The following is a 22,624-nucleotide window of genomic DNA, read 5'->3' on the forward strand; positions in this document are numbered from 1 at the left end:
AACCAAGTTGCCAGTGACCGGCTGCCGTTGGAGGGTGTATTCGGGTCCCACACCCGGGTTAGTGAACAGGTGTCCCTTCCTCCTGCACTCCGTGTTTGTCCCTTCTGTCGGATGACTTTGACTCGCCCACCCCAGGGCTATGGGACACCCGGTGCCGGGCCGGACTAGTCCGGTGGTAGTCAGTGGTGGCTGGGCCCGGCTCCGTGGCCCTGGTGGGTGTCAGTAGAATATGTGGCTTGATGAATAAAGTTTGTGTTCGTGACGCCACCTGTGGTCTGCGGCTATTAAGCCGCCGCTGCTGTGTGAGGCCTCCGGGGTGATGATATAGCAGCAATGGTGGTACTGCTCCCCACAGGTGGAGCGGAGCCCCGGGGACACTGTTAGTGCTCGTGAAAGTCTATGGTGTTGTGTGGCTAACACGATGCAGGGCCGACAGGCAATGAAAGAACCAGGCACAAACAGTCTCTTTACCTTTTCCTCTTTTACTTTGGGAACAGTCCAGTCCTGGGAGACCGTTACAGGTGGTGATGGGGATCCGGTCGGCCTGGAAGTACTTGGGGTGATCTTTCTGGCCAGCTGAGTATGAGGCCTACTCCTGTACTTTTCTTTGTTATGATAGGACCCTGCTTCTCTGAATCCAGCAATGGCCCTCTTTGCTGCTGGGACCGATGGTACGTCCCTTTCCCTCTGTAGCAGGCTGCGCAGGCCCTCTCTGGTGCTTCTCTGCTGGAGTCCAGACCGGGCCCTGATGCTGCAGCTGTACCTTCGGGATGTTTATGGGCCAGGTGCTTGCAGCTCTCCTGCCCTTCGGATTTGGCTACCAGGGAGTAGTTTAAGCCCTGGTGGCCACAGACTCCGATGTCCGAGTCTCTACGCTGCCTCTCTGCTACTCCTGCTTCCCTGGGCCAAGCTACTCTAGCTCTAGGCCCCAGATCCATAGGACAACACACTCTGCGTCTGCTCACTATCACTTCTCTCTACAGACTGAACACTACTTCCTCCCTCAGGTGAGACTTAAGGAATCCTCCCTGGAATCCCAGGTTCAGAGCTCCCCCTGCTGGCCGGAGGGAGAACTGCGCTGCATGTTAAACTTGCTGGCCAATGGACCTCCCCATTACCTCCAGGCTCAGCATTAACCCTTTGGGAGGGCAATGCTGTTGTGGCGACCAGGTCCTGGGGCGCCACAACTTCGCTTGGAACGGAGAAGTCCACTACCAGTACTTTGTATGTTTGGGAGCTGTGGCCTGCGAAATCTGACCCTTGGGATTTCTGTGGGTTCTGAGAGACACCCTATCCCCCACGTTGGGCTTCCATTTCACTCTCTGGGCTTCTGGAGAACAAGGCCTGAAACCTTGTCCTCTGCTGGTTGATTAACAAGGGGCATGCGACCTTCCTCGTCCTAGGGTCCAGGCAGGGTCCGGTCTGTGCACGACCTCCAGACCGGATTCCCGCTGTCGGCACCGGCGGGCTACGACCCTGCCCCTGTCCAGTTAAGGTCTCCCGACACCGGATTTCTGTCACCTGTGGCCCTGTTCAGTCTGCCACCTAGCCGGGTAGTCAAAGGGCCCCTACCCCTGACTACACTTCACACTGTCCACTCTCTGAACTCCAGCTCCCGTGTTCCCGCCCCTGACACCTCAGGACCCCTAGGTGGGCGTTCTCATCCGCCTGATCCCGCCCACTGGTGTGTCATTATCATGAGGGGGTGGCTAGGCTTTAATGGTTGTGTGTTGTACCTGGGTGTGGGTTTTTGGTGGTAACAAGGAGGGTAGACAACTTTTGTGACTACGTGGTTTTGCCAGGGCGTCACACTCCCCCCTTGGTTGAATACAGCCCATCCTCGGGCTGTCTGGCCACTGATGTTTATTTTGAAGCTTCTGAAATCAGAAAAAGGGTAACAAACATAAAACATTTTAAAACTTTTCATCCCTTACGGGAGGCACATCACTTGAACATTGCAATAAACAAACAAACATCTCCTTCTTCCCTTTCATCCGCCATCCAAAACGCCTGAACCCACCCTTGGTGCCACCGCTAGTCACAGGTGTCACACCGTCCCGAGTTCCTGTGGGTGACCAGAATGTCTGGGTAAAAGTCCCTTACCTGCCAGTCCACCCCAAGAGTTCCATGGTCCGGAACCCTTGGCCTGGAGGTTTGCCACCATATTTTGTTAGTGACTGAGCTTCGGCCAACTATACCGCAGGCCCTTCTTCTAACCAACCTCTCCAGAGGCGTTACAGTCCTGGTGGTGGGGTAACAAGAAGGTAGATGGGGGTTATTTACAAGGCCCAAGAAAGGTTTTGGGTGGCTTCGCCAGTCCTGAAGCCATGGTCCATTGATATCTTTAAAACAGGGGGATAAACATCAGTAAACTGTAAAAAGGTAGCCGTTATCCGCTACCTACTCATCTTTTTAATAAATGAGGTAAAGTACACAGTTAATTAGCATTTACTTATATACATACATTGTATATACAAGAGCATACAGTCACCAATCACTCCCTATATCTGAGCGGTGGCTGACCTAGGTTAGGGCGTGTGGACCTCCTCAACCCTACACTTTCTCCTAGGCTCAGTGGGGTAGAATTATCTAGGGGTTCCTCACTCCTAGTGATGGGTAAAGTAGGTAGAGACCTACAGGGGCATGACATAGGTGCAGGTGCAACCCTAGGTGTATGTACTGGTGGAATGTCAATGGGCCTCTCTGGTTCTGGGTCTTCCACAGGTTGTGGGAATGTTAGAACGGGAACAATCACTGCTCCATTTTGCATAGGCCAATCCGCTGGGAAATAACCTAGGATGGTGTGGATCACATCATTTCTTCTTTCCACCCCGGGGCTGGAGTGGGAACTTCCACGATTTTCAGGGGTTCCGGACACTTCAAGTGGTCCCTGGAGACGGTAGCTGCGGTTTTCCCTTGATCTTTGCTGATAAGGTAAGTTTTCTGATTACCAGAGTCAGAGGGTTGAATCACATAGGGAGCCCTCTTCCACTGGTTGTCCAATTTATGCAGTCTTCTTTTTCTCTTCAGCACAACGTCTCTTAGTGCAAAGGGGGCAGCTTTCGCCTGTTTGTTAAAGTGTTGCTCTTGCTTTTCCCTGCTCCTGTTCAAGTTCTTCTCCACATATTCCTGGATTTGTCTGTACTGCATCTGGCGTTTGGAATTCCAGTCCATGGTTGGGGAGATGGTTTCAGGCACCTCGATATCCATGTCCAGGTCTACCGGCATTCTCCCAGCCCTCGCCCTCATAAGATAAGGCGTACATTTAGTAGAACTGACAGGAATGTTGTTATACATATCCACTAGATTGGGCAGTCTCTCAGGCCACTGATTCTGCTCTTCAAGGGGCAGAGTCTTGAGCAAGTTGATAACCAAATGGTTCATCTTCTCACACATCCCATTGGTCTGGGCGTGGTATGGGGTGGTACGGATCTTCCGGCATCCATATAGATTGCAGAACTTGAAGATTTCCACGTCAAAGGCAGGGCCCTGGTCTGTGAGGGCTTTCTCTGGATAGCCATGCGGTCGGCAGAAATGCGACTTTAAAGCCCTCTCCGCAGTGCGAGCTGTTAGATCCTTGATGGGTACCACAACCATAAATCTCAAGTAGTGGTCCACTATTGTGAGAGCATACATATACCTGCTTCAACTTGGTGTGAGCTTGACGTGGTCCAAAGTGACAAGCTCCAACGGCTGGTTGGTAACGACCGGCTGCATCGGGGCCCTCTGACTGGTACCATCCTTTCTTCTTAGCACACAGGGACCACAATCCCGACACCATGCTTCGATGGATTCTCTCATTACAGTCCAGTAGAAGCGTTCTCATAGCAGCATCTCCAATTTCTTCCAGCCGAAGTGTCCAGCTCCATCGTGATAAGCCTCCAGGACCATCAGTACATATGCCTTAGGTACTATGACCTGCCAGATCCTCTCATGCATCTTGGGATTAATCAGTCCTCTGCACAGCTTGCCTCTCTGCAAGTACAACCGGCCCCTCTCTTTCCACAGCCTCTGTGCCTCCGCCGGTGCAGTAGGCTCCATCCTGGAATCAGCCTGGGAAATTAGCGTCTTGATCAGTCGGACTGCAGGATCTCTATCTTGGGCTTCCTGCCAACCATGATTGGGTAGTGGGTTGAACGCTGCCTCCTGCTGACTGCTGTAAGGTCTGGTACTCTCCAAACCGGCAGGTTGATGGAATGCAGGCAGTTCAATTTCTTCCAACTCATCTTCATCTACCCTGCCATCGGACAGATGTGGCATTCTGGACAACGCATCAGCGTTGGCGTTCTTCCAACTGGCTCTGTACTTTATGGTGAAATCATAGTTCGCTAACAGAGCTACCCAGCACTGTTCCAAGGCCCCAAGCTTCGCTGTGTCCAGATGGGTTAAAGGATTGTTGTCTGTGTACGCAGTGAACTTTGCAGAAGCTAGGTAATGCTTAAATCTCTGTCACAGCCCAGACGAGTGCCAGGAACTCCAACTTGAAAGAACTGTAATTCTCAGGGTTCCTTTCTGTTGGGCAAAGCTTCCTACTCGCGTAAGCGATTACCTTCTCCTTGCCATTCTACATCTGTGACAGGACAGCTCCCAATCCCACATTACTGGCATCCATATAGAGTATGAACGGGAGGCCGTAATTGGGCTACGCCAAGATCTCTTCTCCGGTCAGGGCCGACTTCATTTGCTGAAAGGAATCTTCTAGCTCTTTGCGCCAAGCAAATGGAAGACCGGGGGTTTTACCATGTTTGGTTTGTCCAACAAAGATGTCTTGCATGGAGGCTGCCATCTTAGTGTAACCTTTGACGAAGTGGCGGTATTAGCCAATCAGACCCAGGATTTGCCGTACCTCCTTGATGGTCGTGTGGGTTGGCCAGTTCTGGATGGCGGTTATCTTCTCCGGATCTGGAGCTACACCTTCTGCGCTTACCACATGGCCGAGGTACTGGACCTTGGGCTTCAACAGGTGGCACTTAGACGGCTTCAACTTCATCCCATACTTAGAGAGGGCTTCAAAGACTTCTGCAAGATGTTCCAAATGCTCTTCATATGTCTTTGAATAGACAATGACGTCATTCAAGTATAGCAGAACCGTTTCAAAGTTGCGATGTCCCAAGCAACACTCAATCAATCTCTGGAAGGTTCCTGGTGCATTGCACAACCCAAAGGGCATGCTGTTGAACTAGCAGAGGCCCATCGGGGTAGCGAAGGTGGTCTTCTTCCGGTCTTCCTCTGCAACGGACACCTGCCAGTAGCCACTAGTGAGATCAAGAGTGGAAAAGTAATTTGCAATTCTCAATGCAGCCAGCGATTCCTCAATACGGGGAAGAGGGTATGCATCCTTGTGGGTGATCTGATTTAATCTTCCGGTAATCCACACACCTCCTCATGGTGCCGTCCTTTTTCTTTACCAGGACAAATGGAGCTGCCTAGGGGCTACAACTATCACGGATAACCCCAGCCTCCCTCATGTTCATCAACATGTATTTGGCACACTGGTAATGTGCAGGCGGTATCGGCCTATACCTCTCTTTGATGGGTGGGTATGCACCTGTGGAGATGTAGTGTTGGACCCCTTTGATCCTCCCAAAGTCTAACGGGTGTTTACTGAAGACTTGCTCATACTCTTGCACTACTCTGTAGACGCCCTCCTTGTTATGTGAAGGTGTGGAATCAGTGCTTACGTGTAGTTCTCGACACCACTCCTCTGAGTGACTTGATGAACTGTCACTTCCTGGTTGGGGTGCAGTGATGGGAAATGCAGCGGCTTGGATAGCATGTGTCTATACTGTGAATAGCTTAGCAATGGTGGCATATCTGGGTAGCTTAACCTCCTCTAATCTACAATTCATCACTCTCACGGGCACTCTCCCCTTTCGGACATCAATTACTCCTCTGGCTACCAAAACTGTTGGCCAGAGTTCTGAAGGCAGGGGCTCCACCACTACCTGATAATCCTGTCCATGGGTACCTACTGCTGCCCTACACCAAATGATCATCTCACTTTGCGATATGAAAAAATAAGAACTGAGGGCACTCACTGTAAATAGGCAGTATAAAACTTGTATTTATTTATGGAGCAGGCATAAAAAAGGACGGATGGGAGAGGGACTGACCGCACGCGGATGACAGCTGTTTCGCACCGGCAATCGGCGCTATAACAAGTCCCCTAGCTGGAACTTGTCAAAGCGCTGTTTGCCGGTGCGAAACAGCTGTCGTCCGCGTGCAGTCAGTCCCTCTCCCATCCGTCCTTTTTTATGCCTGCTCCATAAATAAATACAAGTTTCTACTGCTTATTTATGGTGAGTGACCTACGTTCTTATTTTTCATATTGTACTGCTTCTTAGTCTTGCTGTGCGGTGCACCCCGTTTGGCAGTTCCATGCTAGTGGGAGGAATCCCTCTACCTATCATGACAGGTGCTTTTCTGCGTTGATTACTGGCTGGAATTGTGCCCGGTTTCTTCCTTCTTTTTCCTCCGATCATCTCACTTCGCGGAGGCACTACCAGAGGTGCTACATCCATCACTCGCACACCACCAATCTCTCCACCAGATAGATTCACCTGTTGCCGCTGCAGGAGGGCCCAAATTTCACGTTGCAGAGCCTTCTGCTGGCCCACTCCTGCTGTGGCAGACAGCTGTTGCAATAAGTGCAATACCTCCCCCATACAATTTTCAATAACATTGGTTCCTAGTACCATTTTCAGGTTACGGTCACTAGGATCATTCTGTATCACAATAAGTCCTTGATGCTCTAGCTCCACTCGCCCCACCTTAAGAGTTACCTCCTTGAACCCCACTTGGGTCATCGGGAGTCCATTAGCTGCAATAATGGTAATGCCAGAGTCTGGTGGGGTGAGATCATCATCAGACCAGTAACGCTTATACAATACATAGGGCATAGTCGTTACCTGTGAGCCAGTATACAGAAGTGCAAATGTCGAGGTTCCAGTCTACGGTGAGGGAGATGATGGGGCGGCCTCCGACATACCGCTCATGCCAATCAGCTGGGCCTTGTGGATCTGTTCCTGAGGATTGGTCCTTGGCCTCAGGGGTTGCTCATTTAAAGGACACCTACGGGAGTAGTGGCCGGTCTTGTTGCACCTGTAACAAATGAGCTATCCATACCAGTTGTTGCTCCTTCTCTGCATCCAGGGGACGTCCTCAGGGCTGTCGGCTAGCTGGATCTTGTCCGCCGGCTTGGTCTTTGGCTGGTGCTGCATGGCCTCGAGGATCCTGGCGACGTCTTTGCTCAGCTGTTGAACTTGGGATGACAGGTCACCGGGAGTTTCAGGGGGTGCTGCTGGCACTGCAGGTGCTGGTAAGGCCAATAGAGGAGGTTTCACCAGCAGATGGGAGGCATCTGCTGGCCAGGATGAGGCTACAGAGTCACTAGCCTCAGGGGTTTGTAAAGCCTTGATGGCCCGGTCCTTTAGGACTTCGAAATTTGCCCACAGCTGCTTACGGTCCTCTGCTGACCCCAGCCCCTGCAGGAACTGCTCCACCAGCATTTTGTTACACTCGGGCTCGTCGATAGTCTACCTGCCTCAGAGTGCGCAAAGCTGTTTGTAGCCTCAAGGCGTAGTCTCTGATGCTGTCCTGTGGACGCTGCCGGCAATTATAAAACTGCATTCTTAATTCCGCTTCCGTGCGGGTCTCAAAGGCTACTTGCGACTTCAACAAGCACCATATATAATTACCTCTAAAAGTTACTTTATTTTTAATCTAGTTAAAATAGACACAAAGCGTCCTTTCAAACAACATATATATATAAAAAAATGTGCCGGTGAGTGCTAGACAGATATAGGTTCAACGTAGTAAGGAGTAATAAGATATCAATAGTTCTGGAATATGCTTAAAGATACTAGGATGCATCCTCACTTATCCTTCCTACCGGCGGAGGATGTCATTTTTTTTTGGACATCCCCCGTTCCAGGTGGCTGACCCTTACTCTCCCTATAACTGACTAGTACGATAACCACCACCAAAACAGGTGCAAGAAAAGGTGAAAGACAAACCACATACACACAATACAACAATTGCGTTAAATATAATATGGTTTTCTAACTGCTCTGACTGGAATTTTATACCAATCAGCTATTTTTAGGAATGGAGTCAAAGGGTCCACTTGACCAAATGGATACCCTTGACTCTCCTGACGCGTCCCCCCCCCCCCCTTCCTAACGCAAAGAAAAGGGGATCATCAGGGGATATATAGAGATGACACCTGAAAAAAAGAGAAGAGTAGCTTTCAATGTCCAAAAATCACAATTTAAACTGATACTATATTTCTTGAGTTCCAAATTTGAGAAAAAAAACTCACAAAGAAACAAATCTTGCTAATGCATCCTTGCTTCAAAGAAACAATGTTCTCAGAAATATCCAAAAAATGGCAGACCCTACAAATGCAACATGCAGTGTACTGTCCTAGTATAATCGATAATACTCCATAAAAGCGTAGAAATATCTACCTTTTTAGTGATAAAGGACCCAGGAAAGGTATTCATAAATTAACACCACCTCATCAGACAATCCTAAAAAATAAAATTGAAAGGAACCATCTTTGCATTCCTCATCCGGATAATACCTATATCTTAAAGGAGATTTGTAATTGTATGTATTCAATATACCTGTAGAGGAAAAATTCCATAAACCAATCGTGGTCCACATCAAATAGAAAAAGGAATGTATTGTTACCTAAAATAAAATGAAGATTGCCATCAATATTTAATTCAATCCTGGGATTAGAAAAATTTGCTCAACTTATTAAAAAGGAGCACATTTTCATCCAATGTCAACCCTGTAAAAGCAAAATTGCCAGGTATATCACTCACTCTCACTCTCACTCATTAATATAGCTCAACCTGCAAGGACACATAGGTCCTGAGCGCAACTGCACATCTAAAGTGCAGGGAGCAATATCAGAGTGTCCCAAGTCCCAGGGTCCCACCATATAGAGAAGGCTCACTGTGTCTCCATCCTCCGCAAGATAATCTTACACAACTCGTGGGTTTAAATGTACCGCTTCCGGAAGTGAGGGACAACGTCCCGTTCACAATCAGTCACCTGTTCACGTGTCAGGCTGTTAATCCAAAGATAGAAAGTGGGCGGCAGACACTCCCCACCAAGACATCCACCTACTGACATAATGTGTAGTGGAACCTGCGTTCCACATGACACGTGATCGTGCCTAGCCCGGAAGTGCGGCGCTGTTGCGATGTCTAATACCATCACATGCAGCACACCAACAGACCACCCATCAGATGACGTACAATGTAACGCATTTGTGTTCCATACACCAAGCGGATGTATCAAACCGGGAAGTGCGGCGCTATTGCGATTCCAAATACCATTATACATGCCACACCAGCAGACCGCCCATTAGATGAGGAACGCATTCTGCGTTCCATATCATAAGTGGACGTGTAAGAATCCGGAAGTGCAGCGCCATTGTAATCCTGAGTAACATCAGACGTGGCAGATTAATATTCTGCCCGTCAGATGACATAATATTTTGGGCAGGTTTATGTACCACATTTAAGTAATCAAATCCCTATCTGTTAGTATTTTCCGCACATCTTAACACTTTCGAATCAGGGTTAACCCTTAATCAAGCTGTTATTACTCTCTAAATATTACCATATCTATCCTCTTGTTCCAGATATAACCATTTCAGTTATACTGGCTCATTAGTTAATTAATTAGTTGCTAAATTTTCACAAAAATTCTGATATTTTCACAAATAAAAAAAATCCAACCTAAATTTACCACAGTCATGAAGTATAATATATATCTAAAAAAAATAATCACTGGAATCCATTGAAGCATTCCAGAATTATTACCACATAAAGTGACACTAATCAGAATTGTAAAATTTGTCTCTGTCAGAAAGATGAAAACAGCCTTTAGTCAAGACATTGGCGATGCATGCTTCACATATTCCATATTCCAGAAAAACACACGAGGCAAACTCCACCGCTCTGCCACTAGACACAAAATACATCTACCAGCATATAGAGTTAAACCAATAATCATGTCCAAAGTAAAATATCTTCTTAGGGTATGTTCACACATCAGGTTTTTGCTGTGCGGCACAATCCGGCGCTTTGCGGGAAAAACGTATTTGTTTCTTTTTGCCGCCGGGTGCGGTTTTTCCTCATAGACTTCTATTAGCGCCGGATTGTGCCGCATGTACTTGCGTTTGATCCGTTTTTTGCCGGATGCGGGAAAAATTGTCACTCTGGCGGCCTCACAGAACGCAGAGAGGAACGTTTTTGCCAGCGGCAAAAAACTGTATAGTGCCGGGCGCGGCGCTGTGCGGCATGGTGCATAATGAAAGTCTATGCGCGCCGGATACGGTGGCATGCGTGAAACGCTGGAAGCTTGTATCGGTTACGGTTTTTACTTCTGAGCATGCGCAGAAGTGATATAAATTCATTTTTTGGCAGAAAATCAATCACTAACTCTCTCTCAAACTCTCTCACTCACTGACTCACTTACTCACTTACTCACTGACTCAGACTCTTTCACTCACTCTCCTCTCACCCACTCACCGATCACTGGCGCGGCGCTGCACGGCTGTCACACTGCTCTGGCGGCTTCTCCTGATTTGAAATTTCCAGGACGCCCATTATTCAATCTCGTATTCACTGCTTCCCCCGCCCTCCGGCGCCTATGATTGGTTGCAGTCAGACACGCCCCCACGCTGAGTGACAGCTGTCTCACTGCAACCAATCACAGCCGCCGGTGGACGGGTCTATATCGTGCAGTAAAATAAATAAATAAATAATTTAAAAAAACGGCATGCGGTCCCCCCCCAATTTTGATACCAGCCAAGATAAAGCCACACTGCTGAAGGCTGTTATTCTCAGGATGGGGAGCCCCACGTTATGGGGAGCCCCCCAGTCTAAAAATATCAGCCAGCAGCCGCCCGTAACTGCCGTATCCATTAGATGCGACAGTCCCGGGACTCTACCCGGCTCATCCCGAATTGCCCTGGTGTGTTGGCAATTGGGGTAATAGACACCCCCAATGATTAACCTGTAAGTGAAAGTAAATAAACACATACACCCAAAAAATACTTTATTTGGAATAAAAGACAAAAGAACACCCTCTTTCACCATTTTATTAAAATCCTCAAATATCCCAGGTTCTACGTAATCCACAGAGGTCCCACGACGATTTAAGCTCTGCTACATGAAGGTGACAAGAGCGGCAGTAGAACACCGCCGCTCTCTATCAGCTCCACGTAGCAACTGAAGGGAGTCGCGCTGTCAGCGGTGACGTCACTGAGGTATTGCCGGGGCGTGTGCGGTAATGATGATTTCGGTAGTGCCAGTGTTTGTGCGGTGATGATGCGTGCAGTAGTGCCGGGGTGTGTGCGGTGATGATGCGTGCGGTAGTGCCGGTGTTTGTGCAGTGATGATGGGGTCTCTCTCTCTCTCTCTCTCTCTCTCTCTCTCTCTCTCTCTCTCTCTCTCTCTCTCTCTCTCTCTCTCTCTCTCTCTCTCTCTCTCTCTCTCTCTCTCTCTCTCTCTCTCTCTCTCTCTCTCTCTCTCTCTCTCTCTCTCTCTCTCTCTCTCTATAAGTTAAAAAAAAAAACTGATCCATTTTTTTTTTTATCAGATCCGTCGCATCAGTTTTTACACAATCTGAGACGGATCCGTTGCATCAGGCACAAACCGGATTGTGCCTGATAGGAAAAAAAATGGATGTATGAACTTAGCCTTAGTCAGACACCCCTTAGTCACCCCTTATAAGTATACTTTTGCCACTGTAAAATATTGGTGGGTTTACCAAGCCCAAATTTTATTTTAGAATATTTTTCCTCTTGCCAAGGACGCACTATACTGTTTCCATAAGATGCTCTTCATTTGTAAAATTATCCACGCACACACTCATGTACTAAGCAAAACAAAAAAAAATATTATTCAATTTGTTCTAATTATTCCCTTGAAGAAAAAGGCAGGCCGGTAGGAAACAGTCCCGTCCCTCATAATAAAACTGATTTAATCTCTCAATGAAGGTTATGCTATACTTCACTCCATTAAGTGGCACTAGAGTTTAAGTCCTCTTCTGAAAAGTTCATTTGCATATCTTTTTGCAGACATTTCCTCTTTCTCTAACTTGGTACTCTCCATAAAGAAATACGTTCTTCCTTAAAGGGAACCTGTCACCACTTTTTTGGCCTATAAGCTGCGGCCACCACCAACGGGCTCTTATATACAGCATTCTAACATGCTGTATATAAGAGCCCAGGCCGGAGGTATAACATAAAAAACACTTAATAATACTTACCTAATGGTTAACCATCTTTGTTCTCCTTCTCTAGCCGCGGTGCATGACAGGTCCGATGTCATACACACTCGCCAGCATTCAGGTCCAGAGCAGGCGCACTTTGATCTGCCCTGAGCAGGGCAGATCAAAGTATTGTAGTGCACCTGCGCAGGACCGGCGAGTGTGTATGACGTAGCCGCGTCTCCGTTGTCCAGTGCCGGCGCCTCCTCTTTCGGCCATCTTCGGCTTCTTTCTGAAGCCTGGGTGCATGACGCGGCTACGTCACTCGCCGATCCTCCGCAGGTGCACTACAATACTTTGACCTGCCCTGCTCAGGGCAGATCAAAGTGCGCCTGCTCAGGACCTGAATGCTGGCGAGTGTGTATGACATCGGACCTGTCATGCACCGCGGCTAGAGAAGAAGGAGAACAAAGATGGTCAAAAGAGGCAGCGCCGGCACTGGACAACGGAGATGCCCATAAGATCCACAGCATGACCATTAGGTAACTATTATAAAGTGTTTTTTATGTTATACCCCCGGCCTGGTCTATTATATACAGCATGTTAGAATGCTGTATATAAGAGCCCGGTGGTGGTGGCTGCAGCTTATAGGCCAAAAAAGTGGTGACAGGTTCCCTTTTAAATGGCCAGTCAGAGACCTCTCACCTAGTCAAATCAGAGCTTCTGCGTCACACTGAGAAAAGAGGAGACAAACCCCCCAAAAACTTATCTGCAAATGTAGTGTCTAAGCACAATGCAAAAAGGGCCATAACAATAGAAATCATACACTAGAGTTCCACTAAATAGTGGTCCCAAAGTGGGTATATTCTTCATGAAACATGTTAAAGAAGGAGAAAAAGAAGAACGAAACCAAGGAAAATTTGAAAGTGAAATATTAAATATTTTATTAAATGTAAAAAGTTGACAAACTGTAAAAAACAGGATCAGATATAAGGACAAAGAGCAAAATTGCATCGTAAACTGCACAGAATGAGACAAATGTGCAGTTTACTATGCAATTTTGCTCTTTGTCCTTATATCTGATCCTGCATACACGCTCACTCCTGCATATACCCAGAGCATATACTAGCAGAATACGGGTAGTGTTCTGCAGGCCTATCCCTATCCATACTGTGTATGCAACATATATTAACGTCTGTGAAGTCACAGGAGAGCATTGCGCTATATCTGGTCCTGTGAGTTAACAGGGTCCTGTCCTTTATATATTATTACCCGCTTCAGGCCCTGTGAGTTAACAGGGTCCCGCTATATTATGCTACAGCTTCTGTGTGGCCTAGAGCACAGAGACTGCACACGCAGGTTCTAAGTACTTATTATACCTACGTTAACGCCTGTGTGACATGTAACACAGGCGTATATTATTACCTAGGGCTTTGTTGAATATCAGTAGAACCTTATTCTATCAGCTGCAGTTTACCACCACTGCACGGTGGACCCTGACCACTGATATTGGTTTACTCTCATCTTTTACCATATCAGTAGGTCCATCCGTAAAACATTAGGTGAGTATTATAAATTGTTTGTTATATACAGCATCCTAACATACTGTAAATAAGAGCCCAGGCAGCTGTATAGAAGAGCCCACTGGTGGTGGCCGCGGCTTATAGGCCAAAAAACTGGTGACAGGTTCCCTTTAAATATTCGAAATCATGGTCTATCATGGTACTGGGGATGTTTTGTTCTATTTAGGTTGAGTTCAATTATGTGGCACTGAGGAGAAAACTATAACATTTTTCACTGTGGCTTAACATTGTTATATTCACCTAGTTAATTTGCTTAATTTCCTTTCTTTTCCAGAAATCGGGGATCAGTGTGGTGTACCACCAACTGTACAATTTGGAGACACCATTGGTATCAGAAAAACTAGCTATAAATCTAATGACTATGTGGAGTATAAATGCCCAAATTTTTACCTTCTTAAAGGAGAGAAGATTGTGAGGTGTTTGAACGGTGTCTGGGGAGAAGCACCAGTTTGTCTAGGTATGTTCAATATCATTTATCAAAATGTGTACAAAAACATCATGAAGGAAATTAAATCATATAACTATTAGGGTTGTAATAAAGTTAGTTGTACATGTGTTGTGCCCCATGGGCCTCAGGGGTTACTCGTCACCGGGCCAGTGGTTTTGTGGGGTTGCTCTGACTGGCCTGACATGGCTCCGTGGCCCTGTCGGCTACATATAAAAGACAAACCGACTGGTGCAAGGTTTACGGTGTAGGGGGATGGAAGGAGGGCGAAGGGTTCCTGGAAGCGTCACCGGTTGCAGCGGGGACTGGGGTCTTGGCCTTCGCCGCCGCCGACCCTTCCTGCGACTTTTTTTTTCTTCTAGAAGCGGTGTTGATGGGAATTGGGGATGCTTTACAGCGCCACCCGTGGTGTGCGGCTAGGGATTAGCCACCGCTGCGAGATGTTGCTCTCTTTTGGGGCTGATGTTAATGCAGCTCAGATAATCCAGCTCCCCACAGGTGGAGCAAGTCCCAGGAAGGATGAGGGCGATGGGGATGGCTGATGGCTCCAAAGCAACGAGCGGCACCGGCAATGACAAGGACAACACTGGGGCTGCACTTCAAAGTTCCTTTTACTCACAGTTTTTAAATCTCCCCGGAGGTGCCGCCTTCCATCGCCATGGATGGACTCCAGCTGGTTTTGGGTGAATCGGAGGCAATCACCGGTGTCTGTGGAAATGTGTGAGACGTTCCTCCTTTCGCTGATTCGCGGCTCCCCGTGGGCTGAATTAACTTGGTGACCCCGCTGTTCGTGTTAAGTGTCCCGTCCCGTGTGCAGGTGGCGCGGATCCCTGCCGTGGGACATGGCTGTAATCCTGACCCCGGATCCTATGTGTCACTGTGCTCCGGGAAAATGGGTGGTGGGTTATGGGACTTGAAATCCCCATCCCTTGCAGATTTGTTAGCGTCCATGAAGGTTTCCCCAACTAAGGGCTCTGCACCCTGACACTGTGGGAACGGTTAGGCTCGACCTCAGCTACCATGTTTCCTCTGTCTCACCATCTCCACTGGTTGCCTCCCGCCCTATTCCAGTCTTCTTCCTGCAGACTCAGTGCGGTGTTGTGGCCCCTGGTCCTGGGACAAAGTCCACCAGTCTCCCGTCCCCAGGACCAGCCTTACTCTCCTTCCTCTTTAAGAGTGGACTCACCAGAAACTCTTTGTGTTTTCTCACTTCCTCTGGCAGCCCCCACCCTTGGGATGACTCTTAGTGGCTGTTGCCCTGGTAACCTGGAATTCCCCAAACTATCTGGCTTCATGTGTAAGTGGTGACTCATAGCTAGATGTTGTGTAAGTGATTAACTCCTTCATCACCCGAGTCCAAAGCATTGCAATTTAAGTCCGATACAGTACCATGTGGCGACTGAGCTTCAGGGGTGAAACATATGTACACAGGATATAAACCCACATGAATAGAAAATTACATACGTGTACATCAAAAGTTAATATTGACATTCTAAAAGTACATAAATATTACCTTCAATTATATTTCTTACCCACACAAATACACATTATGCATGCGTGAATATATTTTAAGCAAATATAGACGCATTATGCATGTTTACTAGTAATGAGCCGTCACTAAAATGCTTGGATGCTTGGTACTCGAATCGAGCAAATCAGAAGTCAATGGAAAACATAATGGGTGTCAATGGGAACCTCGGTCAATTTTCCATCAGACACTCCCAGGATATCTGGGGGGTTCATTAAAATCACTGAAATTGATGGAAAGTGTTCATATGGAATGGAAACCGCATTGGGAAGATGCATGGACACTGCTAACACTGTTGTCAGAATATTACACCACTTTTATGGACTGACAATAAAACATACCAATCTGAAGAGAACACGTTTTCCTGTGAAAATGTGAAACCAGTGGCCAATTGAGATAAATAGGCAGGAAGATCTGAGACATCCCAATGCATGCACCAATAATCTTGGTGACAGAGATGCCAGGCAATGGATCGGTGTGGAGTGTGGCCTGTGCGAGAAGGGCATGTGGCCCTAATCTTGTTGCAGCTGCAGGATGAGGTTCTGAAGCCAGAAGAGCTATTAGAGCCAGAAATTCCCCAAGGTGATCGGGACTCAATATCTGGACTAACGACAAAGGCGGCCACTCCTGGCTGTACAAAGCTCTGTGTCTGGGAGGAGTGGTCGAAGTCTGTGGAAAAGTGAGTACAGGGTTCCACCCCAAAGAAGTGACAACAGCCCCTATATCCTTGAAGCAGTCTGACTGTCCGGTAGAACAGCAGTCTAAATCCAGTGCCTTGGCCTCCAGTATTGTCATCATAGTCTTTAGTCTGTCGGAGTGGGCTGGTATACCTGCCATAGTATATGTGGCCCAAAGAGCCTACTCGACAGTGTATGTTAGACTAGCCAAAGTTAAAGACAACTGAGTCTGAGAGGCCACAGTATAAAGTATGGTGGAAAGCTGGAGTTAGCAACACTAAGTCCTTGTTGTGCTTGTTGCATCTGAAGAGGAGGAACCATTCTGCATTCCTGAGGGCTGTAGCAGGTAAGTGTTATGAGTGGACCTAACAATAGCCTAATTTTGTTTTGTTTTCCACCTCCCAGTTTGTTTTGTGCACATTGCACACCTCCCTGCTGGACTGCAGGACTGTGAGCCACAAGAGGCTTCTACACCCTTATCTAAAAACTCTGCTCTTGTCACTATGGACTGTGCTCCATGGGAGTGTGAAACTACCTTTCAGACAGCTTTGCGCTACTTATAGGGACTGCTTTTCACAAAGCGGGGAGGGGGAGAAATGAAGGACCTGAGATGCTGATCGGTTAAGGACGTGATGGACTATGCTCCTGGACCAATGGAGCTATTAAGGTGCTATTGCCCTATTCAGAAAAAGGACATCTGTGTGTGGGCCCTTGTAGACTGTCTCCTGTTGATCATTGGGCCTATGAGTTAAGAGCTGAGTAAAGGCAGCCTTTCTGTAGCCAACAAGTTTGAGATGCTGAAACTAAACCTCTTAGGCATGTCATGCACTTCGAAAATCATGTAAAACACAGTGAGGGGACTCCAACCACAGTCTCCCTCATTTCCACTAATTGGGCCACACACACCCCACTTCACTGGCATCAGTTGACCCCCAATTTCAAGATGAAAAAGATGCTTTGCATGAATCGCTCTCAAAAATACGCGTGCCTTTCGCCTACCCTGGATGACAAAGGGGAAGAAAAGTCCTCAGAGTCATGACTTGTTCATCTTGGTGAAAGTTAGTATGTCCATATATCAGTGGACAAACGCGTGTGCTTATCTGTCAGCACACCCCCAGCAGCACTGAGGACACGTTCCGAGAGAACGCTGGCTGCGGGACGCGACAAGATCCCCAAGGCGTACGTGGTGAGCTCAGGCAATTTATCCAGATTGGAAGCCTAAAATGAGCAGGACTCAAGTTGCACAGTAATGGCATCGATATTCCCTTGCATATACTCATATATCTGTGTCTCCTCCTCTTTTTCCTTGTCCAGCTGTTTTGTTTTCGCATGAGTATATGTCCTTGTCACTTTCCCGTGTTTGTGTTGAGTTGTTTGTAACTTTTTGGATGCCTTTTGAGGGTGTTTTCTAAGTATTTTTATGTGTTTGTGATTGCTTCATACACAGCGATGTGTGCTGCCGCAGGAACGAGGAACAACATCGTACCTGTCGCTGCAGCGAAATAATGAAAATGCTCGACACTACACTGATGATACGATTACGACGCTTTTGCGCTCGTTAATCGTATCAAAAACGATTTACACACTCCGATGTCAACAGCGACGCCGAATGTGCGTCACTTTCGATTTGACCCCACCGACATCGCACCTGCGATGTCATAGCGTGCAAAGTGCCCCTAAGGTTAAGTGCCCACGGGAGAAAACACCTGCGAATATGTGAAGCCCCACGGGTGTTGTATCGGTGCATACCTTCAGGGACTCCACTCAGCTGGATCTCCGTCACTGGTAGGAAATCTTCGGTTTTGATCGTGACGCCACTCTCAGTATTGCGGCCAGTAGGGACCGCCACTGCAGGTTGAGGGTCGCCTGGGGCTGATGGTGTGTGCAGTTAGATGTAGTAGCCTCCTGAGAGTGAGGCAAGCCCCAGGGCCCTGTGTAGGTTTGTAGTACCACAAGTCGCAGAATGACCACACAGGCAGGATGTCTTTCAGGGTTTTTACTCACTTCAGGTGGCAGGGTGAGTAACCCGGGCGTAGCTGAGATGAACCAGGTAGGAACCAGGTATCCTTCAGGCTGACTTTATGAGGGTGACTACTGACTCGCCTTCCTTAGCCCTTGGTGGTTTGGGGTGACCCCGACTTTGAGTCCCTATGGGGGTCACCCAGGGAAGATGCTGCAGCCTCTCTCCCCTTGTTGTTTGCCGTGTGCTTGTTCCCCGGACCAGGCCACTCCAGCCTCTTTCCTCCTATGACCTATGGGCCCTAACTGCGGTTACGTGGCTGCGGCTTTTGTGGTGATGTGGTGTGGGCTTTGAGAGCCCCACACCGGCAGGTTTAGCAGAAGAAAGCTGGATCTATCTTCGCTTCGGGATCTGCCGCCCGGTTGGGCCTGGTGCTCTCTAGCAGTCTCCTTACTTCCCACTCCGTGCACTCTCTAGCTGAAGCTGGCTTTCAGGTAGCACTCCTAGTTGACCGTTCTCCCCCGTCTGTAGCCACTGCGCGGGCGCTGTTAGACAGCAACAGCCCCACAGGTCTGCTCCTCACTGAGCCCTATGGAGTTCTGCTCTAACTGACTCACTGCCCCTCCTCTCCTGTTCTTGCCTACGCCACCTAGCAACCAGACTCTCTACCACACCCCTTGAGAGGAGATGGAGGCTCTACCCCCTCCACTATTCCAGTGAAGGTGAAGGCTTGCCCCCTCCTGGGATCCCCAGGGGTCCTCTCATGGGTACATGTGTGAGACCTGGTCACTATGCGCCTGTGTTCCACACCCCGGTCAGCCTTCTGGATTACCTGTATTGTACTGTCCCCAGCATGGGTGCAGTACTCAGTGGTGCCTGACCAGGTCAGGGGCGCCACATTCCCCCTTAGTTATCACCAGCACGTCCTCGGGCTGCAAGACAACATTTTAAAATGCATAAAACATTAAAACATGTAAAACATTTTTAAAACCACCAGGTATCAGACATCACCACCCTCCACCCACAAGTCCGTTAACCCACCCAAAACCCTCTCAGGAGGCAGGTCACCGGTCCTGTTGGTAACCAGGTCTGGGCCATCCGTTTCCCCAGACCTTTCCTCCAATCTTCCTCTCCCGTTGGCCGCGGCTTCAGCCACTTCTGGCAGGATGTAGAGGCGGCTTTCATGGGCTGGTGGTTTCAGGGTATACCTGGCCTGGTGGATCCGCGCCGTCAGCCTCTTCTGGCAGGATGCAGAGACGGCCTCCACAGTTGGTGCTAGCCAGGTACCCTCTTTGTGGTGGTGAGCCAAGGCCCCATAAACAGGCGTGCTCTCTGGTCGCAGGTGAGCCAAGGCCCTTTTCTACGGACGGGCCCCCCTGGTTGCAGACGAGCCAAGCCCCTAAACAGGCTGGCCCTGGTGGTGGTGCCACTGGTGTAACTATTTACACTGCGAGAGTTTGTGGCTATAGCAAGTTCATAGCCTTAGAGTTTATTTCTCACAATAGTTTTTGTGGGCGCATTTCTTAAACGTTGCAAACAAAACTTTTCAAACTTTAACTGGTCAAAACTTCTTACTTTCCTTTACTTTACTCCTCTTTTTCACTAGGGCGTGGGCATGTAGGGCACCGGCACCTGTGACTTTCTTGCTCTCCATCGTCGTCCGTGGTTGTTTCATCTGTAGGATCTTTGTCTGTGGTTGTCTCATCTGTAGGTTCTTTATCTTTCCTTTCTTGGTCTTCATCTGTTTCTACATTTGGTTCTTCATCTCTGTCTTGTCTTTCTTGTCTTTCTTGTCTTTCCTGTCTTTCTTGTCTGGGACATGGTGCTACGTCTAAGGCATAGTAGCCCCTTTCTCCTTGATGTAAGGTGAACTGTACTAAGTCCCCAACTTTCAGATTTCTGCCTGAATGTCCTCTGGGCAGGTGGGCTTGAACATCTCTCCGATTTACGAATATGCCCTCTTTTATTCCCTTTACTACAATGAAGCCGTATCCGCTTTTCAGGTTGAAGTCCTCTACTATTCCTCTGTAAAGGGGTCCTCTAGCCTGGGCTTTGGACCTTCTTAGGCACCTTTTCTCCTCCAGGTCTCTGACCGTGACTTCCCTCTGCTCTGGAGACTGCGGTGTTGGAGCAACCTGTGTTCTGCTGCGCCGTGTCTTGCGGGCTGGATTCATGCCTGTGGGCTTCCAGGTGAGGTCTTTAGGTTGATCTTCATCTGCTGACGGTGTCAAGTCTTCCTCCTCCCAGCGGGAATAGGGCAGCATCTCCGGCTCTGGGTAGGGGTCTGCTGCGGTTGGCGTCGGAGTCAGCCCTTCTGCTTCATGGTCTCCTCTCCCCCTTAGTTCTTCGCTGCACTCCTTTGGTGGCAGTGCTGGGGATGGGCTTTCTTCAGCTGGTCTGGGCGGTGGACTCTCTGGCGCAGCTGCAGGGGTTGTCTGAATCTCCTTGGGGGTATACGGAGGGAGCAGGTACCGATCCACCATCTCTTGTGGGAACTGGGCCTCTAGATCAGCCTTCAGCTTCCAGTATTCGGGGTCCTCTCCTATCAGGGTCTTCCTAGCAGGGACCTCTGTGGACTGGGGAGCGGTGTCTGCTCTGGCCTTGCAGGCCGGGGAAAATGATGAGGTAGTCTTCTCTTCTTGGCGGGCCGCGCCCTGTATGGCGGCGGCCTGGTCTTGGCGGGCCGCGCCCTGTATGGCGGCGGCCTGAATTGGCGTTTCTGTCGCGGCCGGTTCCTGGCGGGCCGGACTGGACACTGCAGCCGCGGTCTCACTTGGCGTCGCAGCCTCGATGGAGTCCGTGCAGGCTGAGTCGGGCGTCGCTGCAGTGATCGGAGCTTGGCGGGCCGCACCCGGCGGGGCTGCGGCCTGGTTCAGCATATCACTTGCGGCGCGGACTAGCGTCGCTGCTGCGTTGGGGTCTTGGCGGACCGGGTTCAGCAGGGTGGCAGCCTGGGTCAGCGTCACACCTGCAGCACGGATGAGCACTGCCGTGGTGGTCGGAGCCCGGCGGGACAGGCGGGGCATCGCTGCAGCGGCCTGGGCTTGGCGGGCCGCACCTAGCGTGGCTGCGGCCTGGTTCGGTGGCGCCGCGCCGGGCGCCTCTTCTGGGACCGCGGGCGTGGCAGCAGGGGTCGGGGCACTTGCGCTGGCCGGGGCATCACTCGACTCACCCATCTGTGGCAGCATCGGGGTCTGCGTCGTCGCCGCTCGGTCTGACATGCGTCGCGCGGCTCCCTCCTCGTAGGTCCGCACCGCCGCAGCCATCTCCAGGAGCTCCGTGCGTTCTTCCCTAAGCTGTCGCACAATCCCGGCCTCCAGCCGGTCGCAGAAGATGGCAAGCTCTCGGCACCACCAGGCAGCAGTGCCTGGTTCTGGGTATCCGCGTCTGGACTCCATTTTCTCTAGCAAGCTGCTGGCTTCTCTTCTGCTCCGCCGTCTCTGGACGCTTCCGCTTTCTTCATCAGCGAGGTCAGAACTCTGCAGAGGATCTCTGGGTAGCCACACCTCTTCGTGGGCGGTAACTTCTTCCAGCGCGGGCTGCTGTTGTTTTTCAGCGCGCTTTTCATGGTGGCAATATGGCGGCGCTTCCAATTTTTCAAGCGGACCGCCCAGGCACATGGTCACCTGTCTGAACAGGTCTAGTCCTTATCCTGTTCGTGACGCCAGATGTGAAGCCCCACGGGTGTTGTATCGGTGCATACCTTCAGGGACTCCACTCAGCTGGATCTCCGTCACTGGTAGGAAATCTTCGGTTTTGATCGTGACGCCACTCTCAGTATTGCGGCCAGTAGGGACCGCCACTGCAGGTTGAGGGTCGCCTGGGGCTGATGGTGTGTGCAGTTAGATGTAGTAGCCTCCTGAGAGTGAGGCAAGCCCCAGGGCCCTGTGTAGGTTTGTAGTACCACAAGTCGCAGAATGACCACACAGGCAGGATGTCTTTCAGGGTTTTTACTCACTTCAGGTGGCAGGGTGAGTAACCCGGGCGTAGCTGAGATGAACCAGGTATCCTTCAGGCTGACTTTATGAGGGTGACTACTGACTCGCCTTCCTTAGCCCTTGGTGGTTTGGGGTGACCCCGACTTTGAGTCCCTATGGGGGTCACCCAGGGAAGATGCTGCAGCCTCTCTCCCCTTGTTGTTTGCCGTGTGCTTGTTCCCCGGACCAGGCCACTCCAGCCTCTTTCCTCCTATGACCT

General features: G+C 49.5%; 1 protein-coding gene across 1 annotated transcript in view; it reads left to right on the forward strand.

Annotated features, from left to right (window-relative positions):
- The window catches only part of CFH (complement factor H), a 1,163,637-nt gene that overhangs the window by 906,032 nt on the left and 234,981 nt on the right, over window positions 1-22,624 (forward strand). Inside the window, exon 19 of the mRNA XM_075322035.1 lies at window positions 14,092-14,274. Coding sequence (XP_075178150.1) covers window positions 14,092-14,274 — 183 coding nt within the window. The remainder of the gene's footprint in view (window positions 1-14,091; window positions 14,275-22,624) is intronic.

The sequence above is a fragment of the Anomaloglossus baeobatrachus genome, chromosome 8 (assembly GCF_048569485.1).
Source record: "Anomaloglossus baeobatrachus isolate aAnoBae1 chromosome 8, aAnoBae1.hap1, whole genome shotgun sequence".
Taxonomy (NCBI): domain Eukaryota; kingdom Metazoa; phylum Chordata; class Amphibia; order Anura; family Aromobatidae; genus Anomaloglossus; species Anomaloglossus baeobatrachus.